Genomic DNA, 27,462 nt, shown 5'->3' on the forward strand with positions numbered 1-27,462 from the left:
ATGGCGGTTTAACCTGTTGCTACAGCTGGCGTTACGTGTGGCAGTAAAATGGAAAGAGCAGAGCTGGCTTTTCCTTACCTGTCACTTGGCTGGGGTCTGGCATTTGCTCGTCTGTGACTGTTGTGGTTGTGGAATACCTGAGCAGTAACTGGAGTTGTGGTGCTAGCAGGGGAGGAAAGGAACGACGAGCCAAATGCTGGAAGAAGGTGGTAGTTTAATATCCAGCTATTGCCAGCTCTGGCATTCTGGCAGCTTCTGTGTAGGCTGTGAGGACTTTTTACTTGTAATAAAACTTGTAATACTATAAACAAGTTTTCTTTAAAAAGAGCTGCTATCGGGAGGTTTCCCAGACCAAATAGGAAACTGGGAATCCACAGTTCTGCAGCTTCAGGCCTGCCTCTGCATGGCCTTGGGCAAGCCAAGGGGAGTGCCTGGCACTTCTGTAGGATGGACTTCCTATTCTCACAGTGATTTTAGACCTTAAGTATAAAACAGACTTTAAAGGAAGAATCATTCAGCTCTTTTGAATTCATTTGTACTGAATGTGCGGTAGCAAATATACAGTGCCCTAGAACAGGCCAGTTCTAGGACATCTTTCTCCAGTGCCACTGCAGTTCCTGGTGGAAGTTGCTCCCAGCTGACCAGGTGCTTGGGGATCTTTTCTGACAGGGCAAAGTGGTGTTTCTCCTGTCCCTCGTTTGCGTCCTCTTCACTTCAGATAGACCTTAACCTCTTAACCTGATGCTTGTCATGTTTCAAGATGAACCTGTTTCCTTTGCGTGTGTTGTCATATTGATTACAGTTCGTATTGCTGGGCTGCTTCCGTTACAGCAAGGATGTACAAACAGCTTAACGAGGCATGAACAAGGAAGTTGTTTCTTTGTAAACCACAAAAAATGGGAGGGAGAACCTAGGATATGCAGGGTACCTATAGTTTAGTCTGTGGCTTGAAATTTACTACACTATGAATATTTCCTACTTCCTTTCCTCTGTCAGTAGTATGGATTAGTGATTCATAAAGGTGTGTTTTAAGGGCTGGGTAGTTTGTATTTATACAGTGCTTACTGGAGTCCCTGTTGCTTCTTCCCTTTCCTTCCATCTCTCTCCCTCCTCCCAGGGTTGTTCATAAATACGCCATTTCTCTTTCCAGCCTTACCTTTCCTTGGAGAAAAGTTACCATTTCTAGCCTGTTAGTGATCCTTTGTGCCCAGCTGTGTTCACCAGCATTGTAGAACTGGTGCGTGATGTTTTGTCTTGGGCCAGAACAGGTGTTTCATTCTTCCTTTCCAGTGTTACCAGCCTGAAAAATAGAATGGAACTGTAGGAATGAATTGTGTTGACTTCATCCAGCTTCTCTGCAAAATTTAAACCAAAACTATACGTGGCCAAACGTGCAAGAACCTCCAGGCCAAGTTTTGGGCTTGATTTTGGGCAATTTCATTCTCAGTTGGTGGAAGGTCATAGGCTGGCATTTGAGAAGGTGGGATACTGGCAAGGAGAAAAGCGCGGGTAAGATGAGCTTCAGTCCTGCTGAAGATACTTGTGAAACCAGTTGTGACAATTGTTAGCAGGCAGATGAGAACATGAAGGAGTCCTGAAATTTGGACTTGTCTCTGGCACCTAGATCAGTGAGCTGTGGACAGCACTTGGCAAAAGTTGTCACTGGCCAAGCGCGGCTTGTACTTTTTTCTGTTGGCAGTTTGGCAGTTTTAGGGGGATGCTTGCCTTGAAAGAAGTGGGAAGAGAAAAACTGAATACAGAATTATTTGTTGTCTGTTTTGTTTCAGTGGAAAGCTGGTTTCACCAAAATGGAAAAATTTTAAAGGCTTGAAACTTCAGTGGAGGGATAAAATCCGTCTCAATAATGCCATCTGGAGGGCCTGGTACATGCAGTGTAAGTATCGTGCTCCGCCGCGTCGCTTGTTATAAAATATTTTTCAAGAGATGTATATGTAAGAAGCAAGAGAATTGAAAGTACTGTCTAATGAAAAGCTCAGAAATCTACTGAAGACTCAGATGTCTCGGAGGCTGTCTGGGAAGTGCCGTTGGATCGATGCTTTCTTAGAGATGCCCACACACTGAGTGGTCCAAGCACAGCCTGAGATCTCCCCGTTTCCTTTTGGTTACCTGGAAGGAACCCTGGCTAGACTTTTCTTCCACATCTTGCTATTGAAGTGACAGAGCTCTCTGCAGAGCCTGCACGTGCTGAGTGCTCGTGTTTTCATTCTTGTTTCAGACCTGGAGAAGCGCAAGAATCCAGTGTGCCACTTTGTGACTCCACTGGACGGCTCTGTTGATGTCGATGAACATCGTCGGCCGGAGGTGTGTAAAACCTGAGGAACAGTCTAATGAGCCCTAAAGTATATAACAACATTTTCTAGTTCACTAGACATGAGAGCAGCATAGCAATTCTTTGTTCCACTGTCTTTCTTAGAAGGAACCATTAATATAAAGCAGACTGAACTCATTGTTGTAAGTTTATCACATTGAGATGATCAATGTGCAACCAGAAAGACATTAATTATCTATGTAACTTATGTCTATGTTCTAGTTTAGTGAAACGTGTCTTAAAAGTGCAATTTGAATAGTTAAGATTTTGACAGTGTTTGACTCTCTTTTGGCTGGAGATTGCTGAAGTCAGTGGGAAATGAGTGACAACTGTTTTCAGGATTGAATCTAAGTGAGCTTGTGAGTGTTTTCTGTATTTTATTTAATTGATGAGGTGTGGTTTTAAGACAACAAGCAATTTCTTTTTCTTTGTCAAGGTAACTTCACAAAAAGAGCAAATATGAGTTCGCATACTTTCATTTTTGTGTTCTTGTAAACATAAATGAAAAATAATGTCTGCCCTCTGGCTCCTTGCAGAAAACCAGTGCAGCCCTTGATGTGGCAATATGTGACTCTCTATACTGCATAACTCTAGCATAATTTTATGACTCAAAGGAGTTCCAGATGAGTTTGTGGAACTGTCTCAGATTTTTGAAAGAATGGTGTTAATGTTTGTGTTGAAAGATGATCCTTGAACACAGGGAAGTTATGTTCAGGCTCTCATTAGTCTGCTGCCCCCAACTCATACACTGCTATCTGTGATACATTAAAGACCCACATTGTTCTGATCCTTTTATCGCTGTTAGTATGTGGTCTGCAAGGTCACACTTCTCCCTGAGCTGGACATCAGGCTTCTGTTGCCTTGAGTCATTCTTAACATGCTTTTGTGTATGTGTGTGCAAGTTCATGTAACCTTGTGAGATTCTCTCTGCTTGTTTTCTGCAGAACAGGGTATGGTATGCTTTATGTATTACATTTTAGTAAATTCATTTTAAAGCTTTTTTTTTTTTTCCCATTTCTTAACTATTGGTTATGGTTGAGCTGATGTGGGAGATGCTGACAGTGCAGTCAGATATCATCTCTTGTTTGTTTATTGTGGGAGAGATGAAGTTACTACTGTTGCATTTGCTCTGTGATAGCTGAACTGTGGGACAGTGTGGGCTGCTGATACAGGAGCTCAAGCAGAATTAGCATGCTTTCTTTTGCATTTTTCATGCCTGAATATTTGCTTGGAAATTTATTGAATGTTCAGCCATTGTGTGATTCCGTGTAATTCATGGTATGTGTTTGTGTTCTCAGGCCATTGCAACAGAAGGGAAATACTGGAAACGAAGAATTGAAATAGTCATCAGGGAATACCACAAGTGGAGAACATACTTCAAGAAAAGGGTCTGTTGGTTTACACAGTGAGAGTAGCTTGCTTGAACTTGATCAGTGTGTTGTTGCTTTGTGAGTTTTGGTGTCACTTTTGCTAGCATGCAAGAATACTTAAAACAGATGATAAGCTAGTACAGGTGTACTCATCTGATTAGTCCCACTTAAGTAAAAATTATTGTGCAGGGACTAACTGTGCATGACTGAGTCTTAAAAGTTTTGCAAAATCAGGTCTTCTACTGAAAATATCAGGACCTATTCTGACTTTAACATCTATTTTGTTTTGTTTTTGCAGTTACAGAAACATAAAGATGAAGATCTTTCAAGTTTGGTCAGGGTAGGTAATACCACTGATAAGTGGCAGTGTTTATGCTTGTAGAAGCTGCAGTAAGTAACAAAGCTGTAACGTGCAGTAGCTTGCATTGATTAAAATCTAAAGACAAGCATCTTGCTGAAGCCTTAATTAAGGTTAGACACCTTAATGTTTCTGCACCTTAGAGAGCAATGTAAGGTTTGTAGCTTAAATTGGATGAAGGAGAGGTTGAGTGTACAGTGCTGTGACAGGAGAAACGAGGATCAGTATTGGGTGCCCAGAAAGATCAATCTCTGAGGGCTGGCACATTATTTCACCTTATTTCTGAGTTGTAACTGGAACTACTGACTCGCTTGTGTAACTGGATCTGTGAAGATGTGTGTGCTACATGTTGCAGATCTTCCTGCTGCCCACAGCATGGGCAAATAATGTGCCAGGATCCTAAAAAAGACAAAATGTTTAAAGGAACAATGGCGTGACCATTTAGTATGCCCTCTAAAGCCATCAAACCTACTTTGGACATATAAACTGATGATCAGAAGCACTCTTCTGATTTTTTTTTTTTTTCTTTTTGGAGCTAAACATAAGTCTGGGTCTGTTCCAGTTTCACAAAACTCTCAGTTCTTTTGGCCACGAGCTCCAGTGCGCCATCATGGTATGTTGGTGTAGTTACAGCTGCATGTTGGCTCAGCCACAAGAACCCGACTCTGTGTGCTGCTTGTCTGCAGCAAGTGCAAGGCCATGCAATTTAGCTTAGCCTGTAGTGAAGGACGGGTAAGCCAAGTCACATTATGTTGTATTTTTCATGGGCTAAAAGTGCCCACAAGAACATCAGCATACCTTGTGCAAAGTCAGGTTACAGTTACACTTAACTACATTTCAGAAATTCAGATACACTTTGAGATAAGAGTGATTTTGCTTTGAGTTTTTGCTATGCGTGTTATTTTTAAATCTTTATTCAAACCAAGGGGTCGTTAAACTTCAGATGCAAAAATATACATATAATCAATGAAACTAGAAAGTGTTGATGAAGTTATTTTGTCTTATGTCATTCTAGTCAACGTGTGTTTTTGGGGCAAAAACCTTTCGCAGAGTGTTGCGGTATTCTACTGAAGTTTTGTGTTGTTGCTCAAATCAGTGATCTGAAGTTGTTGGAGTATCAGAAGTACCACTGATCTGTTTCAGTCTGTGTTCATGTCTCTTAAAGGAGAGTTTCTTTCTCTAAAATTGTGAAAAACGAAGACTGTTTTATATATCTGCACCAGACCGCTTTAGCATTGTCTAGGCAGCCTGACTTTTCTTCTTTTCCTTTGGCAGGATGATGATGTGGTTCTCTGGCAAAAAAAAAGGTATGGCAGAGAAACCCCTGTCCCTATGGAGGAAGGCAGCCTCTTGGATGCAGATATGCTTATGTCCGAGTTCACCGACACACTGTTCTCCACACTGTCTTCACATCAGCTGGTTTCATGGCCAAATTCCAGGGACATAGGTATTTGTTGGCTGTTAGCTATGTTGCAGTGGGAACCTCTAGGAGAAGTCTGGTTTGTTGCTTTGCTGCTCTTCTAGTTTTGCCTAAGAAATTAATCTTTGCTGGTACAGATAAAAATAGGTCCGAGAACTTAGCTGGTTTATGCTTTATAGGTTATGGAATCCCAATTATTCATCCAAATTTAATATCTGTCTTAGCTTCTTACGTGCTCCTCCTAGCGTTGTCCTCTAATGTTGCTCTGAATAAATCTGTAATGATCAGTATTTACCTTTATCAGTGGTGAAGGCATTGTTATTTATCTCAAAGCATGTATGTTGTGTGTATTTTTAAAGGAGTGCCTATGTGCTTTTCTTTGAATATGTCCCTTAAAACAAGTGCAAGTCACATCTTCTGAAAAACAATCCCAAGAGCTACCCAGTGCTGTCAAATACTCTCTAACTGAAGGCTCTGACTGTCTGATGGGACAGCAGACGTCCACTTTGCATCATCCTTGCTGCATGGATGTCTAAGCTGTCTGAGCTACTCCAGAGCAACTGTGATTTACATGAAGTGTACTTGAGGCAAAATGAAATTGATGATGGTTTATTTTAAAATACTGTGCTATGAGCTGTGGTGGTTCAGGTTGTGCTTCCCAGCGTGATCGTGTGTTATGCAGCAGGGGCAGGACGAGGGGTTTGGGAGCAGGAGGCATCCAAGCTTGGCGATCCCCAGTTGTTGATCACCGCCTTCAGTTTTCACCTCCTCCATTTTGCTAGTTGAAACTTTCATTCCCCAATGGTTTTGATTTCAGAACTGTGCTTTAGTTCTGAAGAAAAGCAGATGCTGAGTTCATTTCAGCAGCAGTTTTTCTATAAACATCTGGGACAAGCCTGGCTGTGGAGTGTGTGTGGTGTTCCAGCCAAATGCCGTGTTCTTACTGCTGGTACTGTGCGAGTGATGTGAAGCTAATCTAATCTGTCTCCTGAATTTTGCAGCACACTTAGGAAATGCTGACATGATTCAACCAGGGCTTATTCCTCTCCAGCCAAATTTTGATTTTATGGATACTTTTGAGCCTTTTCAGGGTAAGATCATATATATAGTCAATTAATTTCTTTAAAATCAGTGATTTATGAACTAGTTTTTAACAGAAGATTAAACGTTGCAGATGTCTACTCTTTTTAGAAGGCAGGAGGTTTGAGTGAAAGGTGAAGAACACTTGATATATGTTTTCATTGTTCATTATTTCAAGCAGATGCATATTTGGGTAGACTCCCTTGTTACTGTGACCCTAGTCCTTTACTTGTCTGTGTTTGAGTGTCACTTTAGGATTGTTCATTCCAGGGTTTGAACCTGATTGTTGATTTGCCTTTCAAAATAATAGCATTTAGACATTAAATTATCAAGTAATTAAAGATAGAACATCAGATGTGGACAGGAGAACTCACAGAATCACTTAGGTTTTCCTATTTAACACTTCTTAGTGATTAAGTGATTTAACACTTTGTTTGCCCTGGAATGTTTTCTGGTACTGTCAAGAATTACGTATGACATTAAACTACTACTAACAACTTTGATGGCTACGGATCTTTACGGAAATCAAAAGTCACATCTATTTGCTGGGCCTGTATGCAGTCTGCATCGGATAACTGAATTTGTGGGACTGCATTGAGAATCAGCTCTTGGATATCTGTGTGTAGGTGAGCCTTAAACAGCGTATTGTCCTCAGCTTGCGTGAGAGTTGAAGTCTGCTCTGAAGACATCAGTTCTTCTGGAAGACAACAATTCATTGCTCAGTCAGCTACAGTTGTATGAAGCAAAAATCTCATGGTTTCATTGTTTCCTAATAATACTGATATTCCTGTGAATTTTGGTATCTATCAATACTGTACCTTGAGTATGAAAAGTAGAAAATTAATAGGTGGCTTTTCATATTTCAGATTTATTCACGCCCAGTCGTTCCAGTAATTATTTCCCTTCTGTGTCTGCTGTCAGCTCAGCTACAACAGACAGCAGCAGCCATTCTTCCCAGGTAAGAGAGGTTCTCAATGTTTAAAACAGGCTCAGCTCAGACATGTGCTATGAAGACTCTCAGACATGAGCCATGCCCTTCTCAGAAGGAGTTCAGACAAGAGTTTCAGCAGTCGTATCTGAATCTCTGATGTTTTTCTTTTCTGTCAGTCTCCTGTCTTGCCATCGGATTCACTGCCCAACACACTTCCAGCAGGGAACATCAGTGACGGACTGATTGCTTCCTCAGTACCTGCTCCTGTCATTCCTGATGTTGGCACTGACCAGTGTTCCAGCATTAGAAGCGGGGGATCTTTCATCCAGCCAGCGGACTTCACTCCCGACTCATCTCTCAGCAGGCCACAAACTTTTGTGCCAGTGTTTCAGACACCTTTGCCACTGCTTCAACCTGCGACACAACAGCAGCAGTCCCCGTTGCCTGCAGTGCCTCTGAATTCTAGCTTGAGCTCTCCACCAACTGCGTTTGCTGCACCAGAAACCCAGAAGTTTGCCCTCTGTGAATCTACAGTTATCACCCACACAGCTTCTGCTACGTCGACCCGCAATCCCCCTGCCACCACCGTCAGCCAGAGCCAGAACCTTGTCCTGGCAACGCAGCAGCCAGGTGCAGGAGTGCCTTGTAACCTGACTTTCCAGACTACTGTCCTGCAGGGACAGCCTCGACCCCAGCTACAGTCCCAAGTGACATTTGCACTCCCCAAAGCTGTTCCTCTGGCCAGTGCTGGGACAAGGCCCAAACAATCTCAAAAAATAGTGCCTACTCCGAAGCCGGAAACAGTGTCCTTATTGTTAAAGAATGCCTTCATCACCCCAGGTGAGATGCCCTGGTGGGGTGATGTTTTTCTTTTCCAAGTGGGACTAGCAGGAGGGAGAGACCTCCTTGCTTTTCTTGGTTTCCATAATAAGTAAAAGTACAGCTTCCTGAGGGTGTCCAAGGAACCCCCAGATCCACTGGTGTGTGGCTACGCTATTCAATGGGATGCTCTGGACTGCCGCGAGGATTGGAAGCAGTTTGGTTATGAGTGTGAAAAGCCAACCTGCAAGAGGGAATATCTCCTTGTAAAACTTGTGCTGGGCTGTATAGATGCATCAGCACGTGGGATGACTAGAGCTCTGTGTTCCTACCCCATAGAAACCTTGGTTTTGATGTTTAACCCTGTTGTGATTAACTCTGCCCCTCAGAGCGCTGGACCACAGTAGAGTAGGAGAAGGGAAGGCGATAGTGTGGGATGGAGAATGGCAGATCTGTCCCTGTCATTGATTCATCTGGTTGCCCTGGACAAGTCACTATGCCTGTCTGTGCATCATCGCGCTCTGTAACGTCAGCGTGCTGGTGTACATCCGTGGGTAAGACGTTGGGTGTATTCTGACGTTCGTGTTAGGTGTGCCTGAAACTCTTTGAGACTGAGTACAGTGTTGGGTAGAGAGCAGCTGTTTAAATGGACCACAGCACTAGTCCAGATGGAAGCGTGGGAGTGTGCCTCTCATCCACCATCAGTGCTCCCTAGCAGGACCGGGGTGATGAGAATCAGGCCTTCCAGTGGTGAAGGACTGAGAACAGGCAAGGAGTGCTGGCAGTCTCTGTCTCAAGCAGTCTACAGGCTCTTGAGATGCTGTCAGGTGGTTTTCAGTTCAGAGTGTGGGTGCCTAACTGATACACTGGGACCTCTGCACTGGGTGTGATTGGGAGCCATTGGCACTGCACAAGGCTGAGAATAGCAAGTGTGAGCAGAGAGAGTTTTGCTTGTGATGGTTCTTCTGGGAGAGCTCGAGACTAGAGTAGGACAGGCAGTATACTTTTTCTTGGGATTATTGCACGCTGTTTTTAGACATGTGCTGGCTGGGGGCCAAGTGACTTCAGCCACCTGAAATGTTCAACAATAATCCAAGAAAAACCCTGCCTGGAGGAGTATTGTTAAGCAGGCTTTACTACGGAGTAGGTGTGTCTGCCAGGGCCTGGCATTGTGGTTACCCACCAAAAAAAAAAAAAAAAAAAAATCACTGTTCAGGAGTAGGACAGACCCAAGGATCTAATTGTAGCATGTCACTGGGAACAAGTTGGTCCATGATTAATAGCACTAGGGTGTTAACGGCAGTGTTTCTGTCTGTAGTACATTCCAAAGCAAGAGTCCATGTACCTTCAGCAGCCAACACATGCATTTTTCACCTAATGAAGCATTGTAGGCAACTCATTTTCAGACAGCCTTTGCTCCTAGCTTTCTTAGTGCTTTCTGGGTTGTTCCTCACCCCATATATCACTTTCCCAATGCTTCATCGGTTACTTCTACACCAACACAACAAATGACTTTGTTTCTCATCTAGATTTAAAGTTGTTGCTGTTTTTCATTCCTGGCAGTGGCATGTCTTCAGGGATCACAGTGCTCCTAGTTCAACAGGGGCAACACGCTCAGAGGTCAAATCCATGACTTTTGTGTAAAGACTGGAGCTTTCTTTCTGGCAATAGCATAAACGTCAGTACTTGTAACTGAGGCATTTATGCCTGTCCTTTGTGTTCAGGACAAACAAATTGACTCATGACTATAAAGCAAATTGCATTATAACCTGTGTTAGAATGGGATGTGTAACATTTACTGCCCTGTGATATAAGGGCTCTTATATATAGTCTGTACAGATTATCTCATCAGGTGCAAGTCTTCACATGGGAAAGAACTCTGCTATCACCACTTCAGGGTAAATACTCTGATTTTCAGAGGAAAGTCTGCAAAAGATGCATATGTAGGGATAGAAACATGAAAAACCTAAAGGGGCATCTAAATATGTGCTGATTGTTACGGTTCCCCAAATGTGGAAGTCAGAAACACCAAGTTTGTGCAGCAGCATTAATGCACTGGCAAGAGTTGGCTCTTCAGCTCAATAGAGATGTCGTAAGTCCGTTAGTGAACAGTGGGAGGGTTGTGATTCCGGCTTTATATGTGGGAATGCTCGGACAAAGAATGAACTCCGTGTCAGAGGGACAGTGCTCTCTGCCAGATACACCCACGCAAGGGCTGACACAAGGTTTGTGCAATCCACAGGCCTTTTTAATAAAGACTGTGCAGAAACTTCAGTTGATTCAAAACATGGCCGTTAGTCGCAGATGGCAAACTAGGGAAGAAGACATTAGACATCCTGCACTGTGGCCCTGTTCTGCTGCGTGTGTGCTTCAGTATGCTGATGCTGAACTGCAGAGGGGTAGGTTGGCAGTGACTGAGCTGCTCTGACACTTTTCATACATCATGATTCTATTAGCACAAAGGAGAGCTGAAACCAGTACAGGCTAGGATGAAACTGAGTTTGGTTTAGTTTTGTCAAAACAGCAAGAAGCTGTGTCTTTACCTGATCCTCCCTTTAGTAACGATATAGGATGGTTAGTCACATTCCCTCTGAAGTCCGGGCAAGAACAATGCCAGCGTTCATGCCGTGTTAGTAACTGTACATCTGCATTGGTTAAATTGAGATCTTGACAGATTTGCATTAGACTGGAGTACTGTAGTGGTGAAAAAACTTTAGAACAAGGATCCTGATTCCTGTCATGGGGGCAAGCCTCCTGTACAGACTTTTTTTGAGAATTTTTTGTAACTCTCTGTGGAGACAATTGCTGCTGTTCACAATCATCGCTCGCTGTCTAGCACTGCAGAACTCCTGGTTCTTTAGCTTGTTTTCTGGAATTTTGGTGCTGATTTCTAATCACATTTGGTTGTCTTACATTTGTGTGTCATGTAAAAGCAGATAGTGAAAGAAGCTAGTAGAGTGAAGTGGTGAGGAAGAGAATTTAATACATATAGAAAGAAGCATGAAGCATTGAATGTGCATCCTCCAGTTGGCTTCTGTCGTTGACCCTTTCTGGGTCAGCAGAGCAAGCCTGAGATCCCAGAAGTGTGGATGTGAGAGGAGAGGTGAAGATGATCGTCTGTCTGTGAAACCCAGCTCTGGTAGAATGAAGATATTTTGCACCTCCCTGGTTTACTAGGTACCTCTGTAAATTCACCTTGAAACAGTGACAGTGATGCTAGAAGCCTCAGAAATAACTGGTGTGTTAGAGTCCTTTGTACTGGTTTCATGGGATTATCAGAAAACTGATGGCACTTTGTATTGCACTGAAATGGTACCAAATAGGTGCTCATTAATCCATTCCCCTGTTCAATGACAAGTTATCTCATACAAAATAATCTCTAGCTTTTTTTTTTTTTTCCCTCATTAACTATTCTAATTTAATTGTGTTCTTCAGCTGCCTTTCAGGGACAGTCCAGAGCTGTGATTGTAACTCCAGCACCTGTAAAAAGAGAGGGGATTTTGACGCCAGCCACGTCTCAGTCTAATGTTGCAATTGCACCAGCTGGAATTGTCAGAGTAAGGAGAAGAAAAAAAATATTTGTTTTTTAGGCCTGTCATTTGCAAGCAGTTAGAGCCGTACTGTGCTCAGGAGGGTAACTAGTCCACTAAATCTCACCTGTTACCCAGCATATGCATTTGTGCATTCAGCATTATGTTTGCTTATTTTTAATTTACTACTTTATGGGCCTGGAAGCACTATCTAGTCTTTACAGACTCTGCCTCACGCAACAGTAAGATTACAGAGGCATGTATACACATTGCTATGAATGGGGATGGTTTGTGCTTTTTATTAATCGTGCAGAAGTTAGAAGGAGCCCAGGATGCTCATCTTTCCATTTATGTGTTGGTAAGCATGCCTTGAGTATATGAGTGGGTCTCCCATCATGTTGTGTGCAGGAAGATGGAAATAGATTTTAGTATATTATGCTGTTAATGTGTTGTAATACTGCTTTAAGTTATGAAAGGATACTGGTCTCCTGCCAGAAGTCTGACTTCAGTGCCTGCCAATTCCTTATATATTAGCCCTTGTTTCATGTCATCAGATTGTTAATCATGTATTAATTTGCTACTTTTAGTGAAAGGCAAGGTAACAAATCTCTCTCTCTCTCCCCCTTCTCCTTTCTCTCATCTCTTCTCTCCCTCTACCCCCATCCCCGCTTTCCTGCTCTCTTTTTCTTTCTCTCTGTTTTTCTCTGTGCTATTTCTGTGCTGTTCCCAGGCTCCCGGGGTGACGGAGTTCCGTAGTAACATTCTGGTTGGTCCAGCACAGCGAGCACCAAGTAGTCAACAAACCCAGTCCACAGTCTCACATCTCTTCTCTCCTAGTGTAGTCCAGGATGTGTTGGTGAAAGGAGAGCAAATCCCTTCCCACAGTAGCGGTTCACAAGTTCCCTCACCTACACCTAGTAAGTTAGAAAGTTGTAAGCATTCTCTCCCCTACGCATGTAAGCGTGTTGCCATTGGTTAGGTAGGGTGTAACTGGGCCTTGAGGATCCCTGGATAATTTTTGAAGGAAGAGCTTTTTAGGCCTTTCTACCCTGCAGCTTTGGTTGCATCCAGTTGTTTGCAATTTTTGTCTTAAACTACTGTGCAGCGTTCCCACAAACGGCGATTTTGCGCTTCCTGTAAGCGGCTCCTTGCTAAAAGGATCTACTGTCCTAGTCACCAAGAAGCTAAACCCGTTTGAAAGGCATCTGTGTAAAAGTGCTGAGCAGGTTTGTTGTTCACTATCATAACTGTAATTTTGATTGGAGGATCCCAGACACAATCCCTGTTAACAGTAGGTAAGTGCCAAGACTCCTTTTGCGTGCGTGTTGATAGAGCGGTACCTGGGCTGGTTTTGCAGGTAAATGGCTTCCAAGTGTGAACTGTCATGTCCCACACCTGGAGCCTGCAGTGGAGGAGTCTAGCCGGACGATGGAGTTGTAGCCTTATACGTTGAATATGCCTTTGCTGAAGTGTGTGTGTGTGAAAGGAGTATTACAGATTGCTGTTTAGGGCATATTAGCCTTATGCCGTGAAATACTGAGCTTTCCCAGCACTGTGGACATTTTCTAGCATGTGATTGCTGCATCAATGAGTATAATTTGGTTGCCAACGGCGTTTCAGTTCTGAATAGAAACTTCTCAGCAGTCGCATTTGCTACAGAAAGTTGTTTTCTCATGTGACTTGTCTTTTTTCCTTTACGAAGGCCGAGACTGTCAGAATTCAGGCCAGGCTTCCCCCTGCACCTCCGAGCAGAGCCCCAGTCCACAGTCTCCCCAGAACGGCTGCTCAGCAAAACCTGCCACCGACCCTAATATGGCTGCACTTAAGGTGTGTGTCCTTTCCTTTCAGGTGCTTTTCTTCTTTGCCTTTGTAGCTACTTTTCTGCCCTGATGTCAGAGCATGGACTAAAGAGTAAGTTGTGCTTCAAGAGCAGTGGAGTATTTGTGCCTTCAGCTTAGTTTGTGCTGCATTTGGGCTGCTCTATTCAACTTAAAAATGTCAGACATTAATCATGAACTCTGCTCCTCAGGGATGTGGCACCAGAGGGGCCAGGCTTAACTCCCTGCAGGTCCTTACAGTCATGACAGCAATTCCTGCTGTGGCTCACAGGAGTGTTATGACAGGTCTCAGTTTACTTGGTCAAAGGTTTCAGGTTTAGTTTTCTAAACCATGGCTTTTTTGCCATTGTTCTGTTGGGGCTCTTCAGTCTGCAGGGCTCTGGCCATCGCTGGAGGGGGAGTTCTTGACCTGCTGAGTTTCTTACATGTCTGCAGTGATGCTATGCTGCTCCACAGAGAAGCAGCTCCACAAACTCTACAAGTTACAGCTGTAAAACACTTTGAGAATTATTGGGGTAAGAACTCGGCGGTCTAGAGATAGCATCTGAAAGTTGGCTGTACCTCATGCATAAGCTGACCTTGTCAGAACACTTTCTGTGATGGTATGAGAAACTTATCCACAAAAAGCTAATCAATGCAGGACAATCAGCTGTAAGCCTCCCATTCATTCTGTTGTGAAGGGGAGTGTTACTTAACCATTTTGCAAGTGCCAACCCCTTTTTAGCTTCTCCGCCTTTGTATGCCCTGTGAGTTGATGTCAGCTCGATTACTGCCAGGGTAGAAAGGTAAGTTTAAACACTTGGCAGCCTGTGATCATGCACAATCGTAGTTCCGTTGCAGAGGAGAATCAGAACTGCCCCTTGCTGATAAAAGTAAAAGTTTGCAGTTATTTGCTTGGCATAGATGCTCACAATCAGTAGTTGCAGCCTGTTCTGGCTGCTAGAGAGCAAGTTAACAAAGCAACAAATTTTTTAGGACTGGCCGATGGTGGAAGAGTGGCCACTAGATGGAGGAATGTTCTTAAAAGTAAGGGCACTGCAACGAGATAGGCTTTATAGCCATTTAAACACACCTGCTTTGACAGGAGTTGCTCTGGGTGCACTGTCAGTAACTCTTTGTAAGGCAAGAGAGAAACAGGGATGTTTGGCAGTCTCTAGGTGTATGTTCTTTTGCTCCTCTGCCTTGTTAGTTAGAATAAACACTTCTGTGTTGCTGGGCAACGTTTTTTTGGTTTGGCAAAGGGAAATCTCACTTCTGCCCTCGAACCTGCATTTTCTGGTTTGGGGCTTCACTGCTTTATTACATTGTTTTCCTCCTTATAAAATGGGGTGATGGTGAACTACCGCCGAAAAGCCTGGCTCTGTCGAGAATGCATTCTTGAAGTGCAAACTCCTTATTTTCTTTTCTTCCAAGGATTTTGGTGGAAAGAAGTTTTAGGTTTTTAATGCTACAAATGAAAACGTTAATTCCTGACAAAGCATTTATCCTCAGGATAGGCCAGAGTTGTGGATTCTTCATTCTTTTTCATTTTTATTTTTGTTAGACTGCCTGTTTACATCAGTAGACATTATGTATGTCTTAAGAATAAATGATATGGACTGTTTTAAACTTCAAGGCTTCAACAAGATCCTAAATAAATACATGCCTCAAAAATTGGAATTGGAATTCAGAAAAGGAAATTGTGTAACAGTCTTAAACAGGACTTTTTACTTTAGGAAGAAAATCTTATAAGATTTGGAATGGAATTTAATACATTGGATACTTCTTTTTAATAACTTGAATCGTTGTTTGCAAATTTATAGTCCTGCAGCTTTGACTGGGAAGAGTATGAATGCCACAATTCAACAAAAATGACACTCTGAATTTGAATAGCTGGAATAGTCATAGCAGTACAATGGTAAAGGAGAACAGCATAGACTGAGCTAATTTTATTTATGCAGAATCGAAGAATGAAGCATATTTCAGAACAAAAACGAAGGTCTAATATCAAGATTGGTTTCAGTACTCTGAACAGCTTGGTTTCAGCCAACTCCAGGTTGGTAAGTAACTTGGCAGCACTAACAGTTTAATATGGAATATAAAAAAGAGCCATTCTAAAAAGACATGCTAATAAACTTAATCTCTTCTCTGTTGTCTGGGAATACCAGTCAGTCAGTGAAGATACTTAAACTGAGAGACTTGGAAAGGGTGATAAATCCATGGCTTACAGTCAAAACAGAGTGTGAAAGAGCTTAATCTTTCAGATGTTGTTGTTCTGATGCAGCTCCAAACGTTGAACGAGTCTTGCCTGATGAGATGCTGCAGCTTTAAAGCCGACAGGGAAAGAAGAAAAAACGATATTTGCATTCCTTCCTCTTGGGACCCCAGTAGTGAAGATTTTTGTCACATTTGCAGCATAAGATGACTTTGTGTTTACTGTTACATTACCTTTCTTCTGACATCCTGTCTTTTATTGCCTGTTCTGCATGGGTTCTGGTCCCCACGCCTGGACTTGAAAAAGCTAAGGTCCAGCCAGCATCGTAAGCTTATTCTGCCTGCCCCATGAGCCAGCCCGCAGCCAGGCAGATGCTGTGGGTACGATGCTAGGCCTGGCTTAGTTATACCTTGACATTTGGCCTTAGCTAATGTACCCACTGATGAGCACAACTTGTTAGCTTAGGCTTCATGCCATGCCAGCCACAGCTGTGCTGCATTTGGTCAGCTGAGAGCATGGCACAGCAACCTTGTGCGCCTGCAGGTACTGTTGAAACATGTCAGTGAGCCAAAGGAAGAACGAAAACGTCCAGTGAGATCTCTAAAATTTCCTACACTGATGAGACCTCTACCTCCTGAGGAGTCAGGAGCCTGGCCAGTTCAGATGATTTTGAAAAATCCCTCTAGGACTCTTTACATATAGTATCACCCAGCTGCCTTTAAGAATTTGGCTCTGGGCTCACAGCGTTGCAAATACTGTCAGGGCTTTTTTTTCCCCTTGTCACCTGTCTTTTTTTGTGCATGGATTTACAGAGAAAGAAAAATTCCTAACTGACTTCTCATTGTCAAATGGCTCTGTCCAAATTAGGAACATATTCTGGCATCACTAGTTAACTTTGTTCACTAAATCAAAATAATTGAAACACGGGCTTGTCTGCTCAACAAAATTCTAAACGTCCTTTAAATACCAGTACCTTTTGAAACATGGGAAATATGAAAGCTTATTGTGTAGCATGTTGATTTGTTTACATGATTTTTGTAGTTTTATACATTTAGGCCATAAGTTGTCAGAATTCCACTTCCTGAATGGTCTGTTTGAAAGGTCATCAGTTTTGAAAACTCAGCTTTAGTAAAATATCTGATTATTTTATTTCTCAAGTACAGATTTTTAATTCTTTCCTCAAAACTGAAGAGTATTTTAAAAAAGAACTGTGATGTTGTTTGTCTCCTTTGGTGATAGATGGTGTTACCTTCTGTTTAATAACTTCAGGCTTGTCAAACTAAATAATATATATTGTCAACTTCAAACAATACTTTTAACAGCACCATAAACCTATCAGCAGATGTATTACATCCTTCATTACCTAAGTAAGTATTGTAAATATTTTTAAGAAGATGGGTAATGAAACAAACGGTTTTAAATTATTAAAATGTTTCTTTCAGCAAAAATGTAATTCGTAGAAGAAAACAACCACTGCCACCACATTTCTCTGTACTAGTGTGCAAACAGGAGTCAGAGAAATGAAGAGTTCGATGTTATCTGAAGTGTTTCAATCTGCCTGTCTGTGTGCTTTTGCATGAAGGGAAGGAAACTTAGGAAAAGTGCTAGAGTCCTTTCCTAGATGTTACAGCAGGGTAGGGGCAAACTCTTCATGTGTCTAGCTTTGTTCCAGAAAGTGAGCTCTATGTTTGTGTTTGGTCTAGATCAGCCATGCACTCACGCTCCAGAAAACAGTAGAATATATCGCTAAACTACAGCAGGAAAGAACACAGATGCAAGAGGAAACCAGGCGCCTTCGGGAAGAAATCGAGGAGCTAAACGCTACCATCATGTGAGACTTGGGGAAATTTCTGTGATGAAGCAGAGCAGCTTGGATGTTGCTTTGGCAAACAGCAGGGGGTGTTTGCCTCGGGTGTCATGCCAAACAACAGATGAGTATTGAACAGAAGTACACTTGCTACCAACTTCCAAACAAAAAGCAGAATTGCTGTGGGATGGGTGTTGGTAGCAAACCGTGTGGATTTTCAGCAAGCTCTGAGCATGAATGCACAACGGTGGCAGCATCAGAAAAGATGCATCAGGTCAGTTAGAATAATTCTGAGAAGAAGCCAGTGACGATATTTTTTTTTTTTTTTTAAAGCTGGACTCACTGGGTGATCAAACACTCCTACTCTTCATGATGGCTTTGCTGCAGTTTGCTTTCCAAATGCAGTCAGTTTTTGTTGGAAAACATGGTTGAGTACATAAGACACAGGACTTGGAGTTAAGAAGCTGGTCACTGACTGAACATAACTCTGATAAATCTCTTCACCTTCCTGTTGCCTTAGTTTCCTCCGTGAGTTTAGGATAGTTATGTACTATTGCAGAGCGTGTTGAGAACCCCAGTGGTTTTTCTGCAATCCACAGAAGTGTTAGGCTTAGGCATTATGTTAGACTTACCAACAAATCAAAATATTTTTATTTTTCTTTAAAAGTATGGTGACATTTGGTTTTATTTTAAATTGATCTGTTTGTTAAGAATCTTTGTAACATTGTCTTCTGTGGTATTGCTCAGGAGTAACTATAAATTTTCCCTTTACTCCTAATGTGCCTTTTTCTAATTGGATGCCAAAAACTACTTTGCTCTATCTTATACTTTGCTTTCAATTTTGTTGCTTGTAATAAGAAGCGTGTAGCATCTCAAGAAATCGCCTTGCTGAGTGAACGTAGACAAAATTATTTGGAAAACAGTATGTATTCCTGGCTATAACAATTACGTTAGGGAGGGGGCATGCACTGGGAAGCCACCTTGGTCAAGGATGCTGGGGATACACACTTTTCTTTCGCTGTAATTTAGTCTGGAAGAGAAGTATGTCCTTTCTGGTGGAGATTCTGACCTCAGAACAACATCTTTCAGTTCTTGTCAACGGCAGCTCCCTGCTACTGGGGTTCCCATAACACGGCAAAGATTTGACCACATGAGGAAGATGTTTGATGAGTATGTGAGAAGAAGGACCCTACAGAACTGGAAGTTTTGGATTGTATCCTTTTATATCAGCCTGCTGAACTTAGGGTTGGTACTGGTATGTTTGGAGGCAAGAACTCTAGATTCTGATGCTGTGACTTTAAGCCAAGTTGTTTAAATAACATGTCCTCAGTTTTCATTCACGTCTGTATGAATCCTTGCCTTATTGCTGTCTCAAGGCAGACCTTGTTCACTTTAAAGTAAGGGAGGTAACTTGAGTGTGAAATGCAACACAAAGGCAAGGTTTTGGTTGGGTCGTTATACTGCAAGAAATGTTTCATGGACTGCTTCTGTAAGTGTAACTTGCATAGTCTTTTGGGAAAACTGAACAGAGAATAACAAAGATTTTGGAAAAAGAAAAAATTGTTATGAACAATTATGGAATCTCTTCCAATGGCAGTTCTAGAAACTTGCACGTTTCTCTTCTTTTTTTTTTTCTTCTTTCTTTTCTTCTTTTTTTAGCTTTTTATTTATCTTTTGCTACAACAGTGAATCAACTTAGTTTCTCTTTTGCTTCTTCAGTGCTAGCAGCTGTGCTTATAAGCGAATGATAGTGCAGGACGTAGACAGACATAGACTGGGAATGGAACTGGGTTAGCCTTCATACATGCTGAAATATTTCAGAACGTCTTGCAGTAAAAGCTGACAAGGTCCAGGGGTGAGTGCTAATAATAATAATTAATAATAAAATAAAAATCTCCTCCTCATGAAGCGACTATAAGAGAGAGAAGGGCAGTTTCATTACGTATATGAAAATACCATAGTTCCTGTTGCATATAGGAGGGAAACGAGTCATCTGGTCTTGGGCCGCTAGAGATAACCCAAGAATAGCATACTCTTGAATATTAGATCAATAGAGTAATACCCATGTTGTTCTTCTAGTCACTCTGCAGAAGTCTGTAAGGGCATGCAAATCCCCTCAAGTATTCTGGGCAATTGCTAGACCTATTTTGTTTGTTAGCCACAGTGAGAAAGGCTGGAGTGCATGACAGTGCTGAGATTGGTTTGGGCCACTTTCTCACGCTGCTGACTGTAGTCAGAAAACCTCATGTGGGGTAACATGGTAAAACCACAGATTCTGAGCCTTCACATGAGTTTTATCATCCAGCCAGCTGCGGAAATAAATGTGCCCGTAAGCTAGAACCTACTTGGTGAATTATCATGGTGATGTTATAACAAGCTGTTTTGAGTTCAAATATGGTGACTGTGCCAGGAAGGCTCATCTGAAAGCTTGGTTGCTGGAGCCAACTGAAACTTGTGGTGGTGCTCTGTATGTTTTAATACACTACAGGCTAAGAATTGTGTCTGCTCCTTTTCTGCCAGGAAGGTTATTTTGCCAGCTCCAGGCCCATCCTTCCAAGCTGTGATGATAGAGCACCTGACAGTCCTCAGCTTGCTGCTGTTCTGGTCCACATAGACACAGATCAGCAAGTCTGGTCCTTGATGTGGGAATCCTTGCCACGGCATTGATCATCTCTGAGAATATGCCCATATACTTTGAAGTCTTTGTTTAGCTACTGCAGCCGAGAACTTTGTTTGCTGAAAAATCTGCCTGGAAAGTTGGCTGAATACTCGCATTGTTGGCCTGTGCTGGACTCGCTATTGCCAGGCGAGACTCATCCAGGTACCCCCCACCTAGGGTGCATCCGTGGTGTGCTGTGGTAAGAGGGGTGTGGTTATACTAAGGCTTCTGTATCCTGTTGCTAAGAAAGCATTGGTGTTACATGAAGAAGGTGTCAATGAGGAAATTGGATGAGTTGCATGAATGTAGAAGTTTCAGATACTCACGCGCTTGCAACAGTACCGCAGCGTGAAGCTGGTTTTTAGGAGATCGGGTGAGTTGTACAGGCGTTTTGCAAAAAATAATGAATATAACTAGGAACTGAAGTTCTATTTTTTCCTTTGTCTTAGTGTTACCGATTTTTAAAAATATTGTTTGAAATGTTCCCGTCCCTGTAGTAGTTGAAGTCCATTTAGGAGTCCGTTGTTTTCCCTGCAGACTGAGCTGTGGTAGCCTTTCCCGTAGAATGTTTTGAAGCCTTCCTTTGTTGTCTCCCTTAACACTTGTTGATTTGCAGTTCAGCATTATTATTAAGCCGCTGTTTGAGTCCTTCAATGGGATGGTTTCCACGACAAGCTTTAAGGATCTAAATCAAACTGCAATGGCCTGGTTGGATCAGCACTGTTCTCTTCCTGTTCTGAGGCCAAGTAAGTGAAGTTCTATTCAGCAGCTGTTCCAGATCTTAGGAAGTGAGACTGTATATAATACCATTTCTTGAAAGTCGGAGGATGACAAAGCAAGTACATGCCCAGAGAAGCTGTGGCTGCCCCATCCCTGGAAGTGTTCAAGGCCAGGTTGGATGAGGCTTTGGGCAACCTGGTGTAGTGGAGGATTTCTCTGCCCATGGCAGGGGAGTTGGAACTAGATGATCTTTAAGGTCCCTTCCAACCCTAACCATTCTGTGATTCTATGATGCTGAATATTACTTCCAGTTCCTTTTTATTATCTCAGTCAAAAAATAAGAACCTCTTTTGACTGTGGTTGCATGCTTAACTCTGAACAGAAAAAAAAAAAAACAAAACAAATTGCGAATATAGATACTAGAATTTAAACAGTCTCAAGCTGCATTTAAATTCCAAATACTTTGCTCTAGTTGGAGTAAGTTCAGCAGAGTGATTTATCTCATTATGAAGGAGGACTTCTGGGATTTGTATTCAGCTTTCGAATGACCTTCTGTTTGGGCATGATTGCTTGATCTTTTTCCCCTTGCAATTCAGCAAGTATGTACATTTACAGTTACAATTGCCAAGTGGTGCTCTCTTTTGCAGAAGAAATAGGTGTTTTGTTAAAAGTCCTAGATCTCTGTTCCTGTTCCCTGGGCACAGTTCTTGCACATCTCTTTCTTGCTGTCTCTGTGTGTGGAGGTGTGCATGTTTTGCAGAAGTATTTCCATAATTCTGTCATGCATCACAGCCTTGCAGTACCTGCACACTGTCCTGCATGGATCTGTTTGCGGTCAGACTAATGGCTTTTCTTGATACTTTTCTGACTTTTTTTTTTTATAGTGGTGCTGAACACCCTCCGGCATCTAAGTACAACCACCTCAGTTCTGTCAGATCCATCGTGCCTGCCAGAGCAAGCCGCTGAGGCAGTTAACAAGATGATCAAAACAGCTGACGAAACTTAACAACCAAAGACAATGAGTTGCTTTTACAAGGGGTGGAGAGCTTGCCAGGCTAGCAGCCTGGCGACTCTCCTTTCAGTCAGTGCACTTTAGAAAGAATTCTCTCCATCACCAGAGACGTTGTTCAGGGCATCTGGCTCTGCCTTCAGAATAAGTGGAAGTATGATGCAACGTTGTCGTAACGTTTTGATTCCTCTTCAGTGCTGTGCTGTGCTCCGTTAAGTGAGAAAACACCAAGCTCAGGTAAATGCAGCAGGTTTGAGTCCTGCAGGCAGCAATATATCTCCATCAATGCAGCATGCATCTATATGCAACAAACGTATTTCTATGAAACAGCTTCAAGTACTAAGTTCTCTGAAGTGTAAATCTTGTACACCAAGGACTATTTCTCTTCAAGGGGAAATATACTTTCGATTTCGTGAAACAAAATGTGCTTTTTATTTTGTTTTCTGGTATTCAGTTCCATTTGTTTTACTTGAACAGTGAAAATTGTTAAACAGGATCATATTAAAAACCAAAGGAGAAGAAAAATCCATCAATGATGTCAACTTGTGGCAAAAATACTAGAATTAAAATCTCAGGCTGTTTTGTGTGTTTTTATTTTAATGAGTGTATCATTGCATATGATCAGTTTCAGGTCACGCTTTATTTTCTAGCAAATAAAGTAGCTGATTTTTATTATTTTTCCTGATGCAGCCATTGCAAGTGAGTAGCAGGCTGTGCAGTAAGTGCAAGAAAGCAGTTTTAGATTGTGTAGATTCTGCAATTAGGATAGATACACGAATTTCATACCCATTTAATCTGTGAACTGTTTTCTTGCACTCTGCAGAGGTCAGCTGCCTTCCTCATAAAATGTGCACCTGTAAAACACATCCATAGATAAATGTAGCAGTGCTTCAGAGAGAAGAATTGAGTTTGTAATGTTAAGAAATTGGCTTTTTTGTTATCTCGGAAACTGTATCAAGCCACATGGACTTGTAGTCACTTCTTTCGCTCTTTGTCTTTTTTGGCTTGTTCTTTTTGCCTTCTACCTGAAAAACCTGAAGTACTTAGCTAAATTTGGTCTGTATGGGAAGGTTATGCTCAACTACAAAACATAAAAAAAATATGTTTAAAACCTGAAATATACTGCATAACGTTTTTCTGTGACAGCCTCAGCAAGTGCCGTGCTCTGCTGCAGGTAAACTTAGCCTCATCACAGCAGTGATATAGCCTGTCCCTCCTGAGACTGCACTGGGATATTCATTCCAGCTGATTGTTCGTAGCCTGGAATGATCCTATGACCCTTGTAGTTCCACTCATGACTTGATTCTGATTCTTAAGAGCTATGCAAACTGTGGGTAACGTTTCCCTGAGTAGTTTTCTTCCAGTTTTGAAAGCAGGCTGCCTGGAGGTGGCTAGCAGGCTGTCACAGTGCTGACAAGAGGAGCAGCCGGAACGTTTGGGCATTGCACATGCTGAAATGTGGTCAGTAGGTTCTCCTTCAGGGGATGTCCCCAATCTTCTCCACTTTGTGTACTGAAGTTTAAAAAGAAACAGTGAGCTTGAGGAGTGGGACTAAGCATGGGGAGTATTTTTCTTTCTTCTTTGTCCTGAGATTTTGCAGCTAATGGCTTTCATTGCAGAGTTCGCTTCTGTGTGAGCAGGACTGTAGCAAGAAGAAAGCATGAAAGGTTAACCCCACGGCCCTCTCCCTGAGCAGTGGAACTGTGAGTTGAGGAATTGGGGGCTGAAGGGGACTGCTGGTGGGAGAAGGAACCTAAGGGGAAGACCAAATGGCATGATCTAAGTACCAGCATGCCTTTCTGTAGCTGTGCAGACAAATGAGGAGATGCTCTTTTTTATTATTATTTATTTTTTTACACTAGATCTGACATACCATTTGAAGTTTCTGGCACATGGGAAAACCTGTGTCTTTGTGACAGAACCAACAAAAATCCAGGTCTCAGCAAGGAATGGTTTGTTGAAATAGTGTATAAAGGTTGTCATAGTAATTAAATAGTGAGTAGATTTTCTGGGGGGATCCGTATCTAGGTCTTTCAAACATAATGTTGTAATCAATTAAGCAATATTATTTGGGATGCATCTGGATAAAAAGAGTTGAATAAGTGTAAATTCTTTTTTAAATCAGTGCTTTAAGTCCTCCCATTTTTATCATTGATTGTGAACTTGATTCCAGTGAAGTCATTTAACACTGATTAGCTGGGGAGCGTCCCTCAAGTTCTTTCTTTACTAGGCTATCTCATTGAGATGCAGAGATATCTACATGCATATTTGAATGTTAAAAATAGGTATCCGTTTTTCTAGAAAGAAATCAGTAGGCAAATTGTCCAAGAACAGACCCACTTGTGTTCTGCTGTACTTTTCAGATGAACAGATTCTGTAATGCCTCCCCTGCAGTGTGGTCTCCTGCTTGTCAGGCAGCGACTGTGCTTGGTTTTTACCATTGCTAACATCAATGACATCTGAGTTTTGTCTCAACAAGCAAAGTGCACTACAAGCATATTTGAAGGCCCAGGGAAGCCTGACCACTTCTAAGCTTAAATCTCGACATCTCGGATCTCGCTGAATGAATTGGAAGCTGAAAGGGACCTTAAAGGAATAGGAAGTGGTAGTGTGACTGAACTGGTGAAAGTTTTGTCCATTAGCAGTTTTCATCTGGATGTGGATGGAAAAGCCACCATGCTCACTGCACCACGAGCTGGTTACAATTGGAGGGAAAGTGCTTGTTTCAATAACTTGTGGTGGAGAATCAAGCTCATGACACTATGAAAAGGCTGCAAATCTTAACATAGTAAACAGAAAAAAAATCAAATCAAAGATTGCTTACTTAAGCAAGAGTGTAGGAGGGGGGGAAGGAAAAGTGAAAAGGTATTTTCCACGTAGTACAATTACCAGAAATGATGCAGCTGCTCTTTGAAGCAGTGATTCAGTGTACTTTTGTCACCCTACTGTTGCAAATCAGAATTCTTTTCTTTTATCAGTCAGCCTTGTAAGGGGTGTGATTTCACTTCATTTGGAAACACAGGAGGAAAAAGCTGATTTATGTCTCACATCTGCACAGTAGAACTACTGAGGGTTGGTATGAAAAGAGATTGACCACGTATGTATTAATCCCTGCATAGTTTTCCACTTTGGTTTATATTAGAACTCCTTAGTATGTCTTTCTTAACCCATTGAGGAGTCCAAATACTATTTTAAAAAACGAAAAAAAAGTTTGGTAACACCTTCTCACTAAGTTAAGTGGTCTAATTTCCTCATTGTCACCAAAGTATACTTAAGCAAGCAAAACACACAGTGCCTATAGTCTGCACAGAATTACAGATGGTGCATGTCTGGCTTCAGTGGATTGGTGCTAAACTTGTAAAGAATCCCCATGTAATTGAATGCAAATCATATTCAGTCAAATCCAGCATGTTTCGCTCAACAAAGGAGTGGCTAGATAAAATATTTACGGCCTGTGATATGCACAAAGTCAAACAGAGATTGTCTAGTGGTTCCTTCTGACCTTGAGTTCTGTTAATAAGTATCTCGTAGATGACCCCCATCCCAAACACAAGTTCTGGAGAACTTGTGCATTATCTGATGTAGTTATTAGGCTTGTATGATGCTCCCTGTTAGCATGAGGAGTAAGTGGTACAAGTGCAGGAGCAAAATAGAACTGAAGGAATTAATGGGTCGTGGGAACAGAGACAAGTGCATCCTTCATCTTGACAGTCTGGTCACTGCACAAAACCAAAGGATTCTTAATTAATGCCATTGGACCTGATCAGCACGTTCTTCCATGCTTTTCTAGACCCCTTGGGAAGCCTTCCTTGAAAGGAGGCTTACTAGAATGTTTCCATCTGTGCCTTAGGTCTTGGCGTCGTGTATGCATTTGGTTTATGTTAAGTCATACATTCTTTCCCCTAACACAATGCTATGTGGAAAATTCAGTGAACTGACAAAGTGAGGCCTCGCTGAGTTTTAAAAGGATTTCAACTCTGTGGCATTACTGTGTCCCTTTGAAACTGAGGTGGTGAAAAATTGTGTGTATGTATGGGAAAAAATTGTGTCTTTCCTTCTGACTTCACCGTCCTCCGCTCCCCTGTACACCAGCACATGCACACACGTGTACATGCTGTCATACCAGAAGTTTGACAGAAACCCAGAAAATATGTAAGTGCTTAAATCTCTAAATCTGGAATGGCTTGAAAAGGCAAAGGGCTGTCAAATTGCATTGAAAAATAGCATCCCTTTACTTTGTACCTTCAGGGTTTTGTACATTCCCTTGAGAGTGTGTGTGTGTGTGTGTGGTAGAGGTGACAGGTTCAGGTAAATTTTGTTTTATTCGATTTTAAAGCCCAACACTCCTGAAGAGCAGTTTGGGAGCAGGAGAGGGAAGCTCACCACAAAAACATTCAGTAAGATAACGCTTTTGTAGTACAAATAATTTGAACGCTATTTCACTTTCTGTGTTTCTGGAGTGGATAATTCTTGCCTTGATGTTGCCAACTAGAAGATACTGCTGAAAATGGAATGGGTTGTTAACAATTTCAACCTTTTTCTTTCTTTCTTTCTTTCATTTTTGGTTCCTTTTCACCGTTATTGCATGGAAAAACACCCAGAATCAAAAGGCTGATGATACCTGGTTTAAGTGCTTTGGGGATCCAGTCTCAGAGGACTGTGGACAACTGTTGATGACTTTTAGAAGGTTTTTTGATTAGGTGAGACAACAGGAGTTTTGCTATTACTCCTCCTCAATTTATATACTTGAGTTTCAGAGGAGATAATTTGCTTCGAGGTTTTTTCTTTTATGGGGCCCCAGTATTGTTCCCACAACATCACTTAAGGCCTCAGGTTTCCTTTTGTTTCATTCTTGGTTGGATTTCATGCTCATTTACTGTGTTAGAGCAGAAGTGGTAGTACCAAATTGTAGATTGATCCGTAAAACTTGATTCAGTTACAAAGAAACACATCTTAGGTATATAATAGAATGACTTTCTAGCCATTGTATGAACTGGTTTTATATCTGAACTTTTCCAACATGAACAAGGTTTTGAATCAAAAGATATCAATGTTAGTAGCAAGCCTTTTAATTAACAATGCAATGAATAAATTGCTCTTTTTCTTCTTCTAACCTTGTATTTAAATGTGTTTCAAGTGAATGGAGTTCATTCTTGTTTGAAAAAAAAAAAAAGGAAGAACAAAAAAAAGCTTGGAGGTATGAGAACTTCAGATTGTGCTCTTGCTTTGCCTAGGTTTCCTGTTCTGTTGCATGACACAACTTCAGTTGTGCTGTTGATATGTAGCACTTTTCAGTAGGTCTGTTAAATTGTGCAATGCATTTTTTTATATTTACAACCAAAACAATAAAGGTTATTTTTTGGAAGAAACTGATTGTAATGCTTTTATTTTCTAACTG

At 41.8% G+C, this 27,462-nt stretch overlaps 1 protein-coding gene across 1 annotated transcript in view; it reads left to right on the top strand.

The window, feature by feature from the left end:
* The window catches only part of MLXIP (MLX interacting protein), a 46,860-nt gene extending 24,222 nt beyond the window's left edge, over positions 1-22,638 (top strand). The window contains exons 2-17 of the mRNA XM_086623647.1: positions 1,788-1,894; positions 2,237-2,322; positions 3,628-3,717; positions 3,998-4,039; positions 5,333-5,504; positions 6,479-6,568; positions 7,424-7,515; positions 7,665-8,328; positions 11,743-11,864; positions 12,568-12,754; positions 13,540-13,664; positions 15,616-15,714; positions 17,573-17,700; positions 18,766-18,889; positions 20,952-21,081; positions 21,940-22,638. Coding sequence (XP_086479773.1) covers positions 1,788-1,894; positions 2,237-2,322; positions 3,628-3,717; positions 3,998-4,039; positions 5,333-5,504; positions 6,479-6,568; positions 7,424-7,515; positions 7,665-8,328; positions 11,743-11,864; positions 12,568-12,754; positions 13,540-13,664; positions 15,616-15,714; positions 17,573-17,700; positions 18,766-18,889; positions 20,952-21,081; positions 21,940-22,061 — 2,380 coding nt within the window. The 3' untranslated portion in view covers positions 22,062-22,638. The remainder of the gene's footprint in view (positions 1-1,787; positions 1,895-2,236; positions 2,323-3,627; positions 3,718-3,997; positions 4,040-5,332; positions 5,505-6,478; positions 6,569-7,423; positions 7,516-7,664; positions 8,329-11,742; positions 11,865-12,567; positions 12,755-13,539; positions 13,665-15,615; positions 15,715-17,572; positions 17,701-18,765; positions 18,890-20,951; positions 21,082-21,939) is intronic.
* Positions 22,639-27,462: the final 4,824 nt, after the last annotated feature.

This window comes from Tauraco erythrolophus, chromosome 19 (genome assembly GCF_009769465.1).
Source record: "Tauraco erythrolophus isolate bTauEry1 chromosome 19, bTauEry1.pri, whole genome shotgun sequence".
In the NCBI taxonomy this organism is placed as follows: domain Eukaryota; kingdom Metazoa; phylum Chordata; class Aves; order Musophagiformes; family Musophagidae; genus Tauraco; species Tauraco erythrolophus.